Source organism: Mercenaria mercenaria, chromosome 16 (genome assembly GCF_021730395.1).
Source record: "Mercenaria mercenaria strain notata chromosome 16, MADL_Memer_1, whole genome shotgun sequence".
NCBI lineage: Eukaryota > Metazoa > Mollusca > Bivalvia > Venerida > Veneridae > Mercenaria > Mercenaria mercenaria.
Genome location: NC_069376.1, coordinates 42,254,920 through 42,270,201, shown reverse-complemented (window position 1 = coordinate 42,270,201; position 15,282 = coordinate 42,254,920). Strand labels below are relative to the sequence as shown.

The following is a 15,282-nucleotide window of genomic DNA, read 5'->3' as shown; positions in this document are numbered from 1 at the left end:
TTGGGTTGATGGTTTCAGAGCAATTATCTTTTTAAACCAATTTTTATAGACGAATGAAGACATCCAATGATCTTTGAAGCCCATCATGCAGATTTTGTTCTCAGATGAGCTAAAACAGCGTGGTAATATTTTTCCTGATGACTACAAGGTGATCACACATTCATGTCTTGAGCACTCTGTGCTGGGGGGGGGGGGGGGGGGGGGTTAACGCCTTTTTTCAGCAGTATTTCGGTAACATAACAGCAGAAAGTTTACCTAACCGGTGTTCCTGGATTTTATACCAGTACAAAACTGTTCTCCAAAAGTAACTGCCAACTCCCCCACACTAATCTGAGGAACAGGACAAATGATTTCACACACACGTCTTTTATCAAAATATTACAGAGAACATGAGCCTTGCCTGAGGACGGAACTTACAACCCTTTGATCCGTGCTATCCCTAAGCTAAGCAGGCGTGCTCTAGAAGCCTTTGTAATGTACGTTCATCTAGAAATAATAACAATATATCACTTTAAATCTTTTTTTATTTACGCAACAAAACATTGCACATACCTTTTTTGTCCACCAAAGAATAGTTTCACAGAGAGTACAGACAATATGTAATGGGAATTACCTTTGACAACTGATAACAGCCTATATAGGGCTTGGCAAAAGAGCGACAATCAACAATATAAAAATTAACGTATTTGGACCCAATTTAACAATTCATATATTAGCAAATAACGTTTATCAAAATACTTGTTCACATATTACCAATTAAGTTTTTTCCTGTGATGTAATTATTTTTAAAATGGATCAAGATAACAAATGTATTCTTTAAAGACCCTCTGATGAAAAATTTATCATATAATTTCATTTTTAAAAGGATCGACAGAGCATTGATGTCTATACTGAATCAGCATATAATGCTGAAGACAATAATTTCAAATTTCAGAAACAGGCGCTGAAAATATATCCCCTCCCAGCTCCAATCTAAACACGGAACAGAATGCTAATCTAAGTTTTCTGACCAAATTAACATTTGTTAAAGTGAAAATTTTCCATTTCTGTAATAACGAGCACTGTTAGTAAAACAAAATGCTACCCCATGTGATGGCCTGTGGAGGCAAGTGGTACTATAATTCTGTGTGTTGTGACCTTGACCTTTGACCAAGTAACATCAAAAACATGAGTGGTCATCTCCTGACCAGAGGCAAACACGATAGCGTTGTTTAATTAACTGTTTTCAGTCTCAAGGTCACTGCGACATTGACCTTTGATCTATTGACCCCAAAGTAATTGGGGTCATCTACTGGCCACAGGTAATCATCCAATGAAGTTTGGCCATGGTGATACCAAGCATTCTCAGTTATTGATAGGAAACAACGGAAACAACAGATTATGAGCAAAACAACAGACCCCTTCTTCTTCAAAGTACGGTTGGAGGCATTTAACAAAATGTTCAACTGATTATGCAAGATTGTATATCAGAAGTGTCTCAACGCACTTAACTTTTTTACAGCCTTTGTCAGAATAACAACTGAATCAAATATGAAAGCAAACTGGCTGTATTTGACAGGTATTTTTTCATGATTCAACAAAAATTATTTAACAAATTTCAAACTTGCACCATTTTCTTTCTACAAGAAATTCTACAATATGCTCACATTACTAACTGGTATTATTCCTCATTATTTCACAACTGAATAAGATTTAATTTCCTAGCAGTAGTCCTGAACCCAAGTTGATGATTGTCCAAATTCATTTTTGTGTTCCATACTGGTAGGTCTTCTTCTCTGGATACAAACCCTTGCATCATGTGGTGTGGGGTCCATCGATTGTTATTCATCCTTGAATCCTCCATTTCGTAAACTTCCACCATTGGTTCTACCACAGACAGACGGACGGACGTATGTACGGACGAAAACCAACCATACGGACAACAGAACTTTGAACCAAGACTTGTTGAGTTGCCATCAAATTTTGGTTCAAAGTAAAAATGCTCACTTCGGACATGACGGACAGTTCTAAAAGTCGGACAGTGGTCAAACCAGACAAGTGATTCTCGTGTTGTATATATTGTAGCCATATCTGTTAATACAAAATAAAGCAATCTGGTCATTTTATAAACCATTTTCACTGTAACACCTGGTGAAGCATTTTGTGCTTCTAATACATTTTCAAAACAAATGTCAGCATGGTGACTGAATTACAACACATAACTCTGAAGTTTCATTTTGGAAGTTCCAGTGTAAATCTGTCAAGAGAAATAAAAAGCATTCTGATTTTAAAATGATGAATATAACTTCTGTTGCAAATGCAAATCAGACTTTTTTGCAGCTGTCATTTTTGTAGTTATGCTCTGGTCACATTTGCTGTGTGTGTATGAGCTGAAAATGCATCTACAGTATTTGCAGACAACAAAACACTATACATTGTTTCAAGTACAGTTTTAAAAAGCATCCCAAGATGATCGTTTTCTAACTGTCCATTTCTACAAAGAATGTTAGTCCTTCAAATGCAAAACTAGAATGAAGCACCCCTAATACTATGCAAATTGTACCCCTAACTTGGAAAATATTCTTCGCTACATGAAACAAACAGTAAAATCTGTAAAAAGATCCTTTGGAAGCAAAGAATGCAACCAAGCAGAATAATAGCAGACTCGGTTTGATTGAGTCTGTTCATGAGAGGTAATGAAATGTGCAACACCTCTCATGCCCCTAGCACCAACTTAAACAAACTCTATTACACATATGCTGAATGGACTCAATGATCCCATAAAGGAACAGAAAATATAACAAATCTGAATTCAAGTACAGGGAGATTTTTTACAGCCACCATACAGTCAAATTTGCTGTTTGGTTTAACATCACAACAACACATTCATTGGTTATATGGCCACTTTCCAGCCTAAATGCCTACCTGTGCATTATTTCTGGCACTGTTGGGCACCTGGGTAGAACCATCAAATCCTCCTATAAGCCAGCAGATGGCTTACTAACACGAAAGCATTCGATATCCCAATAGAGGTTCCAACCCACAGCTTGGTCGGGCAAGTGCTTTGAATTCAGCGATCTTCAACACTCAGCCGCGGAAACACTTCTTTCTTACTGATATGAAGCCCAGTCTACGACTGACTTCATCATGTCTTAATAATTAATCAGGCAAGTATTGTCTGTATTTAGCAATAATAATTTTACCCAAATGACCTATATTTAATCCCAACATCGGTCTCAATAAATGAGCTACCTGTTAAGTTTATATTTTTTAAACAAAGAAATCCATACTAACACCTTGACTAATGGTACTGATCAGACCATGTTTTATCTATACTTAGTAACAATGACCTTGACCGCACTAAGCACATTTGCCTTTCAAACTGTGGCAGTTAGATCAGCTCTCTAGACACAATGCTAGAGGGTAAAACTCATTTGCTTCGTTTAACTTTGAGGAGGTAGCAGGCTTCCAGTAAAACCGACCATGACCAAACTGATCCTATATGAAATAGCAACCCTATTATTTACTGTTTTAGACCAAGTTTCATTCCGATTTATCAACCCATACTGAAGTTGTAAAGGTGACAAAGCTTTTTGTGTTTTTTAAATTTTTTTTTAGCACCAGTCACCTTGACTTTAGTGATTTTATAGGGGAAATCAAAACCAGCTTGCTACAGCATAAACTTTGTTCTAACGTGTGACTGGTGATTTTCTAATTTTAGAAACTTTGACCTTTCTAACAACACTTAAATCCCAACAGTGGTATGAATACAGGCAACCTAAAGCTATAGGCCAAGCTCAATTCAGTCTGAAATTAAGTACCGAGTCGAAGCTGATAAAGCCACAGTAACAACCAGTTTTTCAACTTGAAATGCTGGTTGATATATAAAGCTTATCCTATTGTAGGAAATATGAAACTTGATCATGCTGGGTCATTTTTTTATGATTTTGTTCTGTGAAACTCCAGATGTCACAAATATGCAGGACATTTTGATAGAAACAAAGACCTTCCACAAACTAGTTTGATCGCATTTCCACATGAACATATCTAACTACATGAGGATCCAACAGACAGACGTGAGATAAAAGTGTTAAGTTATATGATCAAAGGTGTGTCAAGCATAATGAACCGATCTAATACATTTCTTACATACATGTAGCATTGCGAATACTCAGCATGGCCTGTACAGAAACAAATGTCCAAGATGTATGACCAGGAGACACAATGTCTAAGATCAAATCATCCCAGAGTCTGCACATGTATACCTAGGCCAAGGTATAAACTTGTTTGCCTAGTATAACAGAAAATACCGTTTAAAAAAGCAATTATAGATAATGTCTTTAGATCTGAAATCGACACTGTTAGACATGTGCATGAATATTTAAATTCCTTATGTCAATCGAAGGCTATTTAACACCAGTCCATTCTGAGCAGATGTGAAAATTTCATTTTTCAAATAACCATTAACATTTTCCGAGATATATCATGGTAATTAGATATATCATTATAAGAAAGATCAAAGGCAATAATTCCTTACAGTATGAGGTTGCTTACACAACCTTAAAACCCGCCGGACTACCGCTTTTTGGTGAGAAAGCACAGTTAAGTAATGATTGTTCAGCAGTCTTTAAGACTTTAGTTAAAACAATCTTTGAAAAAAGTAACACAAATTGTTACTGCATTCCTTAAAAAGTATTTAAATAGGTCAAACACTTTATCTAGTCCTATTTTCAGTGTTTTCATTACCTCAACTGCTTGCATTCGAAAGATTTTGGAATTTTTGTGGTACTAAAATTTAAGCTATTAATACTTCTTAAGAAAGAGCAAAAAAATAATATATTTTTGAAAATGAAAATACACAGTTTAATTAAAGAAAAACAAATTTTTATTTGATCAATGTCAGTGCAATAATTATTTATAAGTTTCTCTTTTTGTTTAAGTCACACGATACCTACTCTTCCATCAATACGTTATGGTTATTTGAGAAATAAATGAGTGATTCTAAGATATGGCATCTCGGTTTAGGCAGAATTACGACCTGGTCTCCTTATCCAACTGAAATATGAAAATAAGTCCAGATTAACTCTGAAAAGATTTTGTTGGCAAGGAAACCAATGTCCAGATTTCAAAACAAACGAGATGGAATTAACTTGCATACTTTATGCATGTATACTGAATTGATCTTGGGGACTAAGTGCCAAAGGAAGTGCATGTACCAAAATTTATCTTTTCCACATTCGAAATAACAAACACACTCAATGTGACCTGTTTGAAAATTATGTGTATGAAAAATCTCTAAACTTTTAGCCATGCAATAGATCTTATCGTAAAATAAGACGAAATTAAGCAGTACTTTTATACTTAAATGTTTTGAAACTTTTCATTTGCCAACCTAAACAGCTGTTGCAAGTTATTCTTAATCCCTTTCTTTCATGTAAGTACTAAAGATGTTTTAGTTTATTCCATATCATTTCTTTTGAAAGTCAAAATAATAAACACATGTCTATCAAGGCCATAGATCTGCAACAATAACAGCCCAATACAACAGTCATGTTTTCTTATAAGGCGTAAAAAAATAGTTTGTTTCCGTATCCCGACCTACCCTAAATTTTTGGCCCAACCGTAAATGTTTTTATGGCCTTGGAGAATTTTTTTTTCAACTTTTTAACAAAAAGTTGCAAAACTGCACTTTTTATGCTTTAAACATGGCCAGTGATGTTAGAAATCAACTTACTGGTGCTCTAAAGGCATAACCGCCTTATTTGTATTCATTTTTTGACACAAAAATAATTTCCGAAAAGTCTCCCTTAATAAAAAATTCCCCCAAAAACAATTTTTCCGACCTACCTACCCTAATTTTTTTGAGCATGTTACCGGAAACAAAGAATTTTTTTTTTTGGCCTAACTGTAACATTACCTCTAGATTTGCCAAACATTGCCAGTGTTACAGAAAAGCGGAGATAAAAATTCAATTCAAAGTTTAAAAAATATACAAAGCAACAAAACTGATCAACAAGCTTACAGTTTATTTAACAACCATTAACAGAAATTTGTACCCGCATCATGTATTAAATATTTGTTTAACAATTGAAACTTATGTTCCTTTGTCAGGGCTCGACAAACTCTTTCAAAGTAACTAAATGCTGCTAATTGTACTTCTCCCACAATAAAATAAGAAAAGCCTATTTTTATCTATTCTACAGAGTGTATTTTAAAGTCTTGAGAAAGTTATTTATTTGGGTTTTACGGCGCACCAACAGAGTATAGGTTATATGGTGCCGAACAGGACTACAAATTTTGGTTCCACATCTCATTTACATTGAGAAAGTGGCATGGAATCTGGTTGTAGACATGTACCTAACATGTACTTAAGTTATTACTTAATGTGATCATATCTAGGTACCATAACTGAATGGTACAAACAATAAATCCACTTTATTTTAAATTATTGAGATGATCTAGCTTATCTGCACCTCGGTTTTCATTGAATTTAATTTTTTTTTGGTCTAAATTGCACTAATCCTACCACTCAACCAGCAGTACGTGTACTACAGCAAGCTCTACTTGCCCATAGCCAATTTCTACTCTTATTAAAGGAGTTGAATAGTTGATTTGTCGAGCCCTGTTTGTAATATTTATTGTCTTCTCAGAAGGACTACCACAGCTACACCTGTATATTTATATACACATTTATGTAAAATATTGTGACTACCAATGTCTAAAATCAACACAACACCTCGAAAAGTTTCAAGTTAAAACATACCAATCGGAGTGTTTCTGGTTCCCAGCAATGGAGCCACCTAAACAAGACAACGGTCTATCACTCTGATGCTCATCGGGTACCACGTCCCCAACATTTACAAAGTCAAGTATATCATCTACGTCCGTCATGATATCCGACATTGCAGCATTCACATTACTAAATGGAAGATTCAGAGCCTCATAGAGATCCTGTAGCACCGATTCGGAGTCACATTTTGTTTCGTTTGCTTTGACCATGTTGTCACTCAGTTCTGTAGAACCCTCGTCATATTTTGTCTTCTTTTCTTGCATAATATTAGCTTGTTCTGCTGCATTTACAAGATTTCTGACAAGTTTCATACTCTTTCCACCAGGCATCTTTTTCCGGTGGGGAAATCTAGAATTTTCTTTTAACGACGTATTTCCATTTGACATTTTGTCCCACTTGTTTGTATCACCTGAAACTTTCTTCTTTGTGTTCTTACTTGTATTGTTCTCTAATTTTCTTTTCAAAGTTGTATGATTCCCAGTCCCACCAACTGGACTCTGTTCAAGTTTTTCGATTAATTTATTCACTAAAGCACTTTTCCTTGATATTATTGAACTTTGACTAGAAGTATCACTCATGGACTGAGAATCCTCCATATTGTCACTTGACGAATTGCTTACTTCTGGTATTTCTGAACCATTACTTGATGTGTGACTTGATACAGGTAAATAAAACTCAGAAAAATTGAAAGAACTACTTCTACTGGAAACTGATTTTAAATTCAGACCCTCAAATTTGAATTTCGGGTCTGTCCTGCCTGTTGTTCTGCTCAGCAAATACTGTTTAACAGAGCTTAAGTATGTTAAATTGCCACTTAATGATGGTGAGGAGGATGCTGAAATGGAAAGCGGTGTACTTTCTCCACTTGAACATGGACTACTTTTATCAGTTTGTAGTGTAAAGAAAGCATCCCTTGATATATGAGGCTTTTTATTATAACTGAATGGCACCTTGAACCTAGAACTGTGACTAAGTCTTGAGGAGCTGGTACGTCCTTTCGTAGTCTTTTTTTTATCACTTTCTTTAATGATGTCAGTATTTTTTTCAACCTCATTTTTACTGTCTTTTTCTTCCATTTTCTCACCTTGTTTAGATGGAAGTTCTATTTCAGCCATGGTTTTGTTCGATGCGTCTTTTAATTCATTTTCTTTAACACCTGAATCACATTCAGTCCCCTTCTCTTTTGACTTACTAAAAACGTTTTGGTAAACAGTTTCATTTTTAACAGCTCCATTACAATGAGCTGCCATTACACCACTGGAAAGGGATATCTTTCCAAGGTCACTGGATTTCTTCGGAACACAAAATACTGTTGATGGCTTGATCAAGCTTTTTGGTCCACTTATTTGAGAACAAGGTAAGTCAGACTGACAATTTCTTTCAGTTTGCTCATTTGGATCATCTTTAACACCTACTGATATTCTGCTTTCTATCATTGCTTTCAAATGTTCTATCACATCAGGATTTTTCACTTTCAGTTCTTTGTTCAAGCCAGTAGTTTCAGAATTTTCTGACTCTGACCTGTCTACGTGTTCTGTTTTTTCTTGCACTGGTAAATCATTTCTAATACAAACATCATTCCTATCACTCTTAAGTGGTAATACACTGACAATTGGCACTGGAATAGGACGAAGAACACTTTCACTCACTGGTGTAGAGGCTATGAAGTTGGGCAATAACAATGAATCAGAAGATTCAGTACTACGCGTAGAACATGGACTTGTGTCTAGTGCTTGAATAGAGTTCAAACTTATACATTTTACCTTGGTATCTATTGTTTTATCATTACTCATGGTGTTTTCACTTAATATGTCTACTTGTTTCGATGCAGTATCACTTTCATTTGCAGATAGTTTCAGCTTACTTCCTGATGAGCAAACTAGGCTCAGGTTCTTTTCTAATTCCTGCTGACGCAAAGGGGAATCTATATCCATGGCAACCTGACGACAAATTCTAGACTTCAACTGTAATCTTTCCCACATTACAATGTGTATTTCCTTACATGGAAATTTTGGCTCATTGATTCTTTTTCTACATACTGTTGGCCGCAAGTCATCACATTTAAACCATTTATTATCTGGAAAAGAAGAGAGGTAGCTTTTATTTATTTATTCATTAAATTGCACAGCTAATGTTTAACTGTTAATACTGCTATTTCCCAAAGTACTTAAAAGCTGTAAAATATATGTATGTACAATTCATACATGTGATAAGTTCAGAATCCCAAAACTGGAGGTTTGCCATTTTTCAGCTGGAGATGGGGTCTCAAAACTGGAGGTTTTTTATCGACATAAATTAAGCGCGCGGACACAAAACTTCGAGACAAAATCCAACATTTTAGGCCACAAAATAACGCATAAGTCTACACCAGAAGAAACAACTGATCCTCATAACTCTTGATTTGAATTTTGACAGAGTTATGCCACTTTGTAACTTACATTTTTTGGTTAAAGTTTTATATAACGTCCAATATATCTGTTACATTCAAAGCTTTTGACTATTATGCCCCTTTTACTGGCAAAGCTTTAACTGCCCCTTTATCTGGCAAAGCTTTAATTCAGAGCCAATCACTGAGAAAAGTCGAGCATGCTGTTTTACAGAAGTTAAACAGATTAAATTTGTTGAAACAAAGTCTCAATTTAGGTCTGGAATGGTGGTGAACATACATTAACATTATTCTACTCGAGGACTGAAGAAAAAAACGAAGCCCTAAATTGGTCTGAACACAACCCATAAATTATGTAAATTCCTTACCCCACCCACTTTCGTATGAAAATACTGATAATGATTTTGACATGAAAAACAGAAAACAGAAATGCATCAACATGTATTTACCCTTACCAAAATAATGTAGATTGAAGTTATCATATAAATGAGTGTGTGTTTTCATCCAATTTTCAATGACATAAGTCCGATTTATTAGCAAATTAATTTGGTAAACATTGGAATAAAATGGCGTAACTGCATAAGGGGAAATAACATTCGTGTTCTAAAAATAGTACTGGGTTGGTTTTTTTCAACAATTATTTATGTGATTTTATTTTCTTTGAATAATCAAAAATTCATTTCAGCTGGGAATTATTTCTTGTGACTTGGAGTTTTTTTGCTTCACATTGTTAAAAAAAATGGAGCCTAATTGGCATTGAGAATTGGTCGATATTCTGCTTGTCTAATCCCTTATCAAAACAATTAATCATGTTATCAAAATTCACCTGTGAAAAACCAAAGAGCTATGTATTTTATACGTCTTTGGAAAAACTAACCCACTCTTTCCTCCAGCTACGTGTCAAACATGTATAATACACAACAGTCGGTGACACTTTGATTTACTGTGTAAACATGTCTGGCACTCCTCGGTAATTATCAACCAAGTCATAATATTGATTTTTTTTTTTGAAAAGCGGGAGAATTATGGTTTTGGTCGGGAGACGGGAGGCAAGATGAAAAAATCGGGATTTTGACCCTCCCGCGCGGGAGATCACATGTACGGAAGTGACAAGTCAGATGCTTGAAACAAAACACTTACTTCGTAATTAGTACACCTTCCCACTCATTATATTTTCAGTTATTGAACTAATTACATGGTTCGTACAGAACATCCAAGACAAAACTTTACACTTTTCAAGAACTTGTCCAGTATTTTTTCACTCTTTTCAAGGCCTATTTCTCTCAAATGTAATCTGAAAATCTCAGTCTAAAAGTGTTTTCTAGGGATGGGAACGAATATTCAATTATTCGAATATTCATAAATTATTGTAATTATTTTTTTCAAAATAAGTATCACTGATTCTGGGCAATTCTACTGGATAAAACCATGTCATGTTTGTTTATCGCGTATCAAAAGATGTCCAAATAACAAGAAAATAGCAATGCAAAATTGGCAGGGGCCATCGTTACGGATTAACAGTTTGCAACAGACGTCAATGTGTCAGACGCATGTCAAAAGATGTCCAATTAACAAGAAAATTGCAATGCATAATTACCTGGGGTCATCGCTACGGATTAACAGTTTGTATTAGGCGCAAATGTGATATATTTTTATTTTTTGTTCATTTTTATTGGCGCCTGTTTTATGTAAGAAGTTGTAGATTTTTTTTTTCGAAAACAATACCAAACTTGTAGATATTGTCGATCTTTTCACAATATTTTGTACGACGTTTCAGACCATCCCCATAATCGGTATTCATTCGCAATCGGCCGTATTCGAATTACACATTGAAGTAGTTAATAGTAAAATCAAGAAAAACATATGATTGATGCATAAGTTCATGTCTGCCTTAAGTTTAAGTCTGCCTTACTTGCTTTTTACACGCAGATTGAAATTTTTCAAAATGGCGGCAGTAATACAACAGCGCGTCACATGTTTAAATAAGGTGACCTGCAATATTTATATAAAATTGCAACAGTCTAAATTATAATCGTTTTGATTTTTTGTATCATTTTGAAGCTAAAACACTAAATTTAGTTAAATATGTTCATGATTATGCTGACAGAATCGTGAAATGAAACGCTAGGATTGGCGGGTTTTGCTATGTAAGGTCGGGTTCGAAACAAACATTTTTTTGGCCTTATTTACGATGATCCACGCTTTAAACAAATGAATACGTTGTGTATATGCCAACCACTTAATAAGAATTTAAAGCTCACATTAAAACTAACCGAATATTCGAATATATTCGAATATGGCAAACCAAATATTCGAATATTGATTTCAGTATTTGTTCCCATCCCTAGAGTTTTCACCAGCGATTTCCAAAAATTAGAAATTGCACTTTATGTTACATGTTAAAATGTTGTGTCATGTGACCTGTATGGTGCATAACAGTTCATTAATTGACCCAATGTCATTATTATCTCTCAAATTATCCCATTTTTCCTATTTTACTAAAATCTAATTTTATAAAGATGCTGACTGTATTCCAAGCAGTCTCTTTTTTTTTACATTTAATTTCAGTTTTTTAAGGATTTAAATAATTTTCAATGAATACGTAATGACAAGCATCAAATTCAAGGACTTTTACAGTCTTTGAAAATCCTCAATAGCATTCAAAGGTATTTTTAATATATGGAAAACAAGGCAGTCTGAAAGACAGCTAAATCCCCCGCCACTGCTATGGATAGTGAAAGGGTAAACCTTTGACCTTGAGTTGTGACCTTGACCTTGAACTGACATGGCTGACTCATGAATTCTGCACAATGTCTTGATGAGGTGATCATTTGACCCAAGTTTCATGAAAATCCTTCAAGGGGTTTAGGAGATACAGAGCTCAAACCTTTGACATTGAGTTGTGACCTTGACCTTGAGTTGACAAGGCTGACTCATGAGTTCTTGATGAGGTGATCATTTAACCCAAGTTTAATGAAAATCCTTTTAGGGGTTTACGAGATACAGAGTGGACACAAAATGGAAGGCTCAAATCTTTGACCCTAAGTTGTGACCTTGACCTTGAGCCAGCATGGCTGACTCATAAGTTCTGCATATCGTTTTGAAGAGGTGATCAATTGATCCAAGTTTTATAAAATTCCTTCAAGGGGTTTAGGAGATAGAGCAGACACAAAATGGAAGGCTCAAACCTTTGACCTTGAGCTGTGACCTTGACCTTGAGCCGATAAGGCTGACTCATGGGTTCTGCACATCATCTTGATGAGGTGATCATTTGACCCAAGTTTCATGAAAATCCTTCAAAGGGTTTAGGAGATATGGAGCGGACACGAAAGTGTTACGGACAGACAGAAGGAAGGAAGGACGGAGACCATTCCTATAACTCCCAATTTGTGGGGGAATTAAAACAAGAGCACCGCCTTGCTGTTGTTGACCTCTATTTTTTTTGTGTAATAAATATTGTCTACCATGATTAGTATCAAGTCAAACAAGGCCATTATTCTTGCAAAAGCAGGATAGAGTTATGTTTTTGATGTACATGTCCACTATGATGGTGAAAAAACTGTTGCAAGTTTAAGCAAAAGCTCTGATAGTTTATGGAAAAGTTGATTAAAGATAATACTCACAAGAATGACTTTTCTAGTCAAAGGTGCCATAATTATTGCAAAAGCAGGATGAGTATGTTGCTGCGTACAGGGTCAGCTTATGATGGTGACAATGTTGCAAGTTTCAAAGCAATAGCTTTATAGTTTAGAGATAAAAGTTACTAAACATAAAACTTAACCAGAATCTATTATTTTCTAAGTAAAGGGCCATATTTCAAAAAGAGTTGACAGGTATTATGTTTCTTGCTATACAGGGATCATTTGATGGTACCAAGTGTTCAAGTTTTAAAGCAATGCTTTTAGGGTTTAGGATACAAAGCTGACCTAACATAAACTTAACCAAAACTTTTCTAAGTCTCAAAAGGGACCTAATCTTGCAAAGCAAGATGGGATATGTTTCTGATGTATCAGTGGTCTGCTTATGATGGTGAACAAGTTATCCAAGTTTCAAACAATTCTTGATAGGTTTAGGAGATAGAGTTGACACAAAATGAACTTAACAAACCTCTGATTTCTAGTACAAATGGCCATAAATCTTGCAAAAGAGCAAGATGGAAGTTATGTGTTCTGCTATACAGTCAGCTTATGATGGTGAACATTATCCAAGTTTCAAAGACAATAGCTTTGATAGGGTTTAGGAGAAAAGCTGACTAACAAAAACTAACCAGTGCTTAACGGACGCAGAAGGAGCCGACGCCGACGGAACCTCTAAGTGAGACAATCACTCATCATTTTTTCAAAAAATCAGGACTAAAAAAGGAGATCCTAAAACTCATGATGCCAGAAAATGCTGAATCAATTCTGTGAAATGCCTGTATACTCACCATTTGGATTTCTCAGCCACGCTATGAAATGATTGGGATTATTCACATATTGTACAACACCTGTCACTGTATACAAGTAACCATGGAAACCAAACTGCAACTCTCTCCATGTAGTTTCTGGTAATCCTTCCACAAAATGCATGAGCAGACATTCAGGTAGCCTGTAATACAAGTCAAATGACAAAGTTACACAACATAAATCACATGGTACCAAATGTATATCACAAAGTCAACATTTTATATCAATAAATCATTTAAGTCGATTATTTTCTTTACTTAATACAGTCAAACTTTTGTTGGCTCACAAGTCAGATAACGTAAACACCACCCTTTGTTCCAACTCATTGGCAGGTTCTGGTAAAATCCCTAATTAATGTTTATTAATCTATGGCTCAAACTACCGGTAACTCGAAAAAGATTTTTCCAGTTCTGTCCAGTTCGAGCAAACGAAGTTCGACTTACATAATAGCTAAATTCCTCATATTTTACATTAAATATTTACTGTCTATTGTAGAAGATTGTTTTAAGTACTACATTTTTTGATGATTACAGTATCTCTATAAATAATTACTGCAAATCTTTTTATTTTCAAACTTAAGTTAAACACCTTTAACAAATGAAAGTTGCTTCTGAATTTGGAAAAGCATTACAAATGAGCAGTTGTGCATTTATTAGAGCAACCTGTTTATACTAATGCTGATTTTCACAGCAGTTAATTAATTAATTAATACATGTTGGACTACCGATTTGTACAGGTATGCATACATATACAATTCCACTGACTCTTCATCTCAGTCTGAGAAGTCTACAAATTCAAACAATTTTGCCAAACATGTTTAAAATTTAAATGTACATGTAAATACAAAACTTTGAAAGTTTCGTACATCATGTAGATGTACATTGCAGGACTCAACAAATTCTTATCAAGCAAGTGCCTTATTTACTTGTCCTGCTACAATTTGTGCTTGTCCAGCAATTTACAATGGAAAACAACTTTTATGGACAGTTTCTTCTTTTGTCTATAGAAAATAGTACATATTGGACTGGAATCATATTTTGGACTATCAAACATCTAGCAAATGCGATCATAATACAGCATGAAATAGAACAGGACAAATTTTAAGATGATTTTAAGAGTTGCGAACTAAAACTTAATTTCTGTTTTAGATTACAAGGTCAGCTTACTTTTTGTAGACCATAGTTCTTGAATCTGCAGTGTTGCCACATTGAGGACACGTCTTTCTGTGTTGTGGGTCACCAATATTGAAGTTCTGAATAACAGCTGGGAATGTAGGAAGGGTGTTTGTATGATCTGTTTTCTCAACTTTTCCACACTGTGAGCACTCATATTCAAACCTGAAATTGTAAAATAAAACATAAGAACAAAAACAGAACAAAAGAGAGGAGAATTACAATATTTTGGGCTATCCTAAATGAAACAGGATTTATCATTCAGTTTCTTACTGAAGTAAATTAAATTTTGAAATTACTTCATCACAAATAAAGGACATCTGATTGAAAGTGAAACAAAATGTCTGGGACATGCTCATTCATGACTATATCATTTTTATTTATCAATTTATCAGAATTCAACAGGGCATGCTTCAATATGATCACCACAATGTAATCCTTCTAAAGAGACAGAAAATACCCTGGGTCCTAGAGCTCTGGATATCATATGCTTTTACATTAGTGAGTAGT

General features: G+C 34.9%; 1 protein-coding gene across 6 annotated transcripts in view; it reads right to left on the bottom strand.

Annotated features, from left to right (window-relative positions):
- Nucleotides 1–506: 506 nt before the first annotated feature.
- The window catches only part of LOC123541075 (uncharacterized), a 32,680-nt gene continuing 17,904 nt past the window's right edge, over nucleotides 507–15,282 (bottom strand). For 2 of the 6 annotated variants that reach the window (XM_045326445.2, XM_053526847.1), the window contains exons 5-8: nucleotides 14,767–14,937; nucleotides 13,582–13,742; nucleotides 6,743–8,846; nucleotides 507–5,034 (exon numbers count right to left, since the gene is read on the bottom strand). In XM_045326445.2, coding sequence (XP_045182380.2) covers nucleotides 5,001–5,034; nucleotides 6,743–8,846; nucleotides 13,582–13,742; nucleotides 14,767–14,937 — 2,470 coding nt within the window. In that variant the 3' untranslated portion in view covers nucleotides 507–5,000. The remainder of the gene's footprint in view (nucleotides 5,035–6,742; nucleotides 8,847–13,581; nucleotides 13,743–14,766; nucleotides 14,938–15,282) is intronic. The other 4 variants (XR_006684430.2, XR_006684428.2, XR_006684429.2 and 1 more) reach the window with 4 other exon arrangements.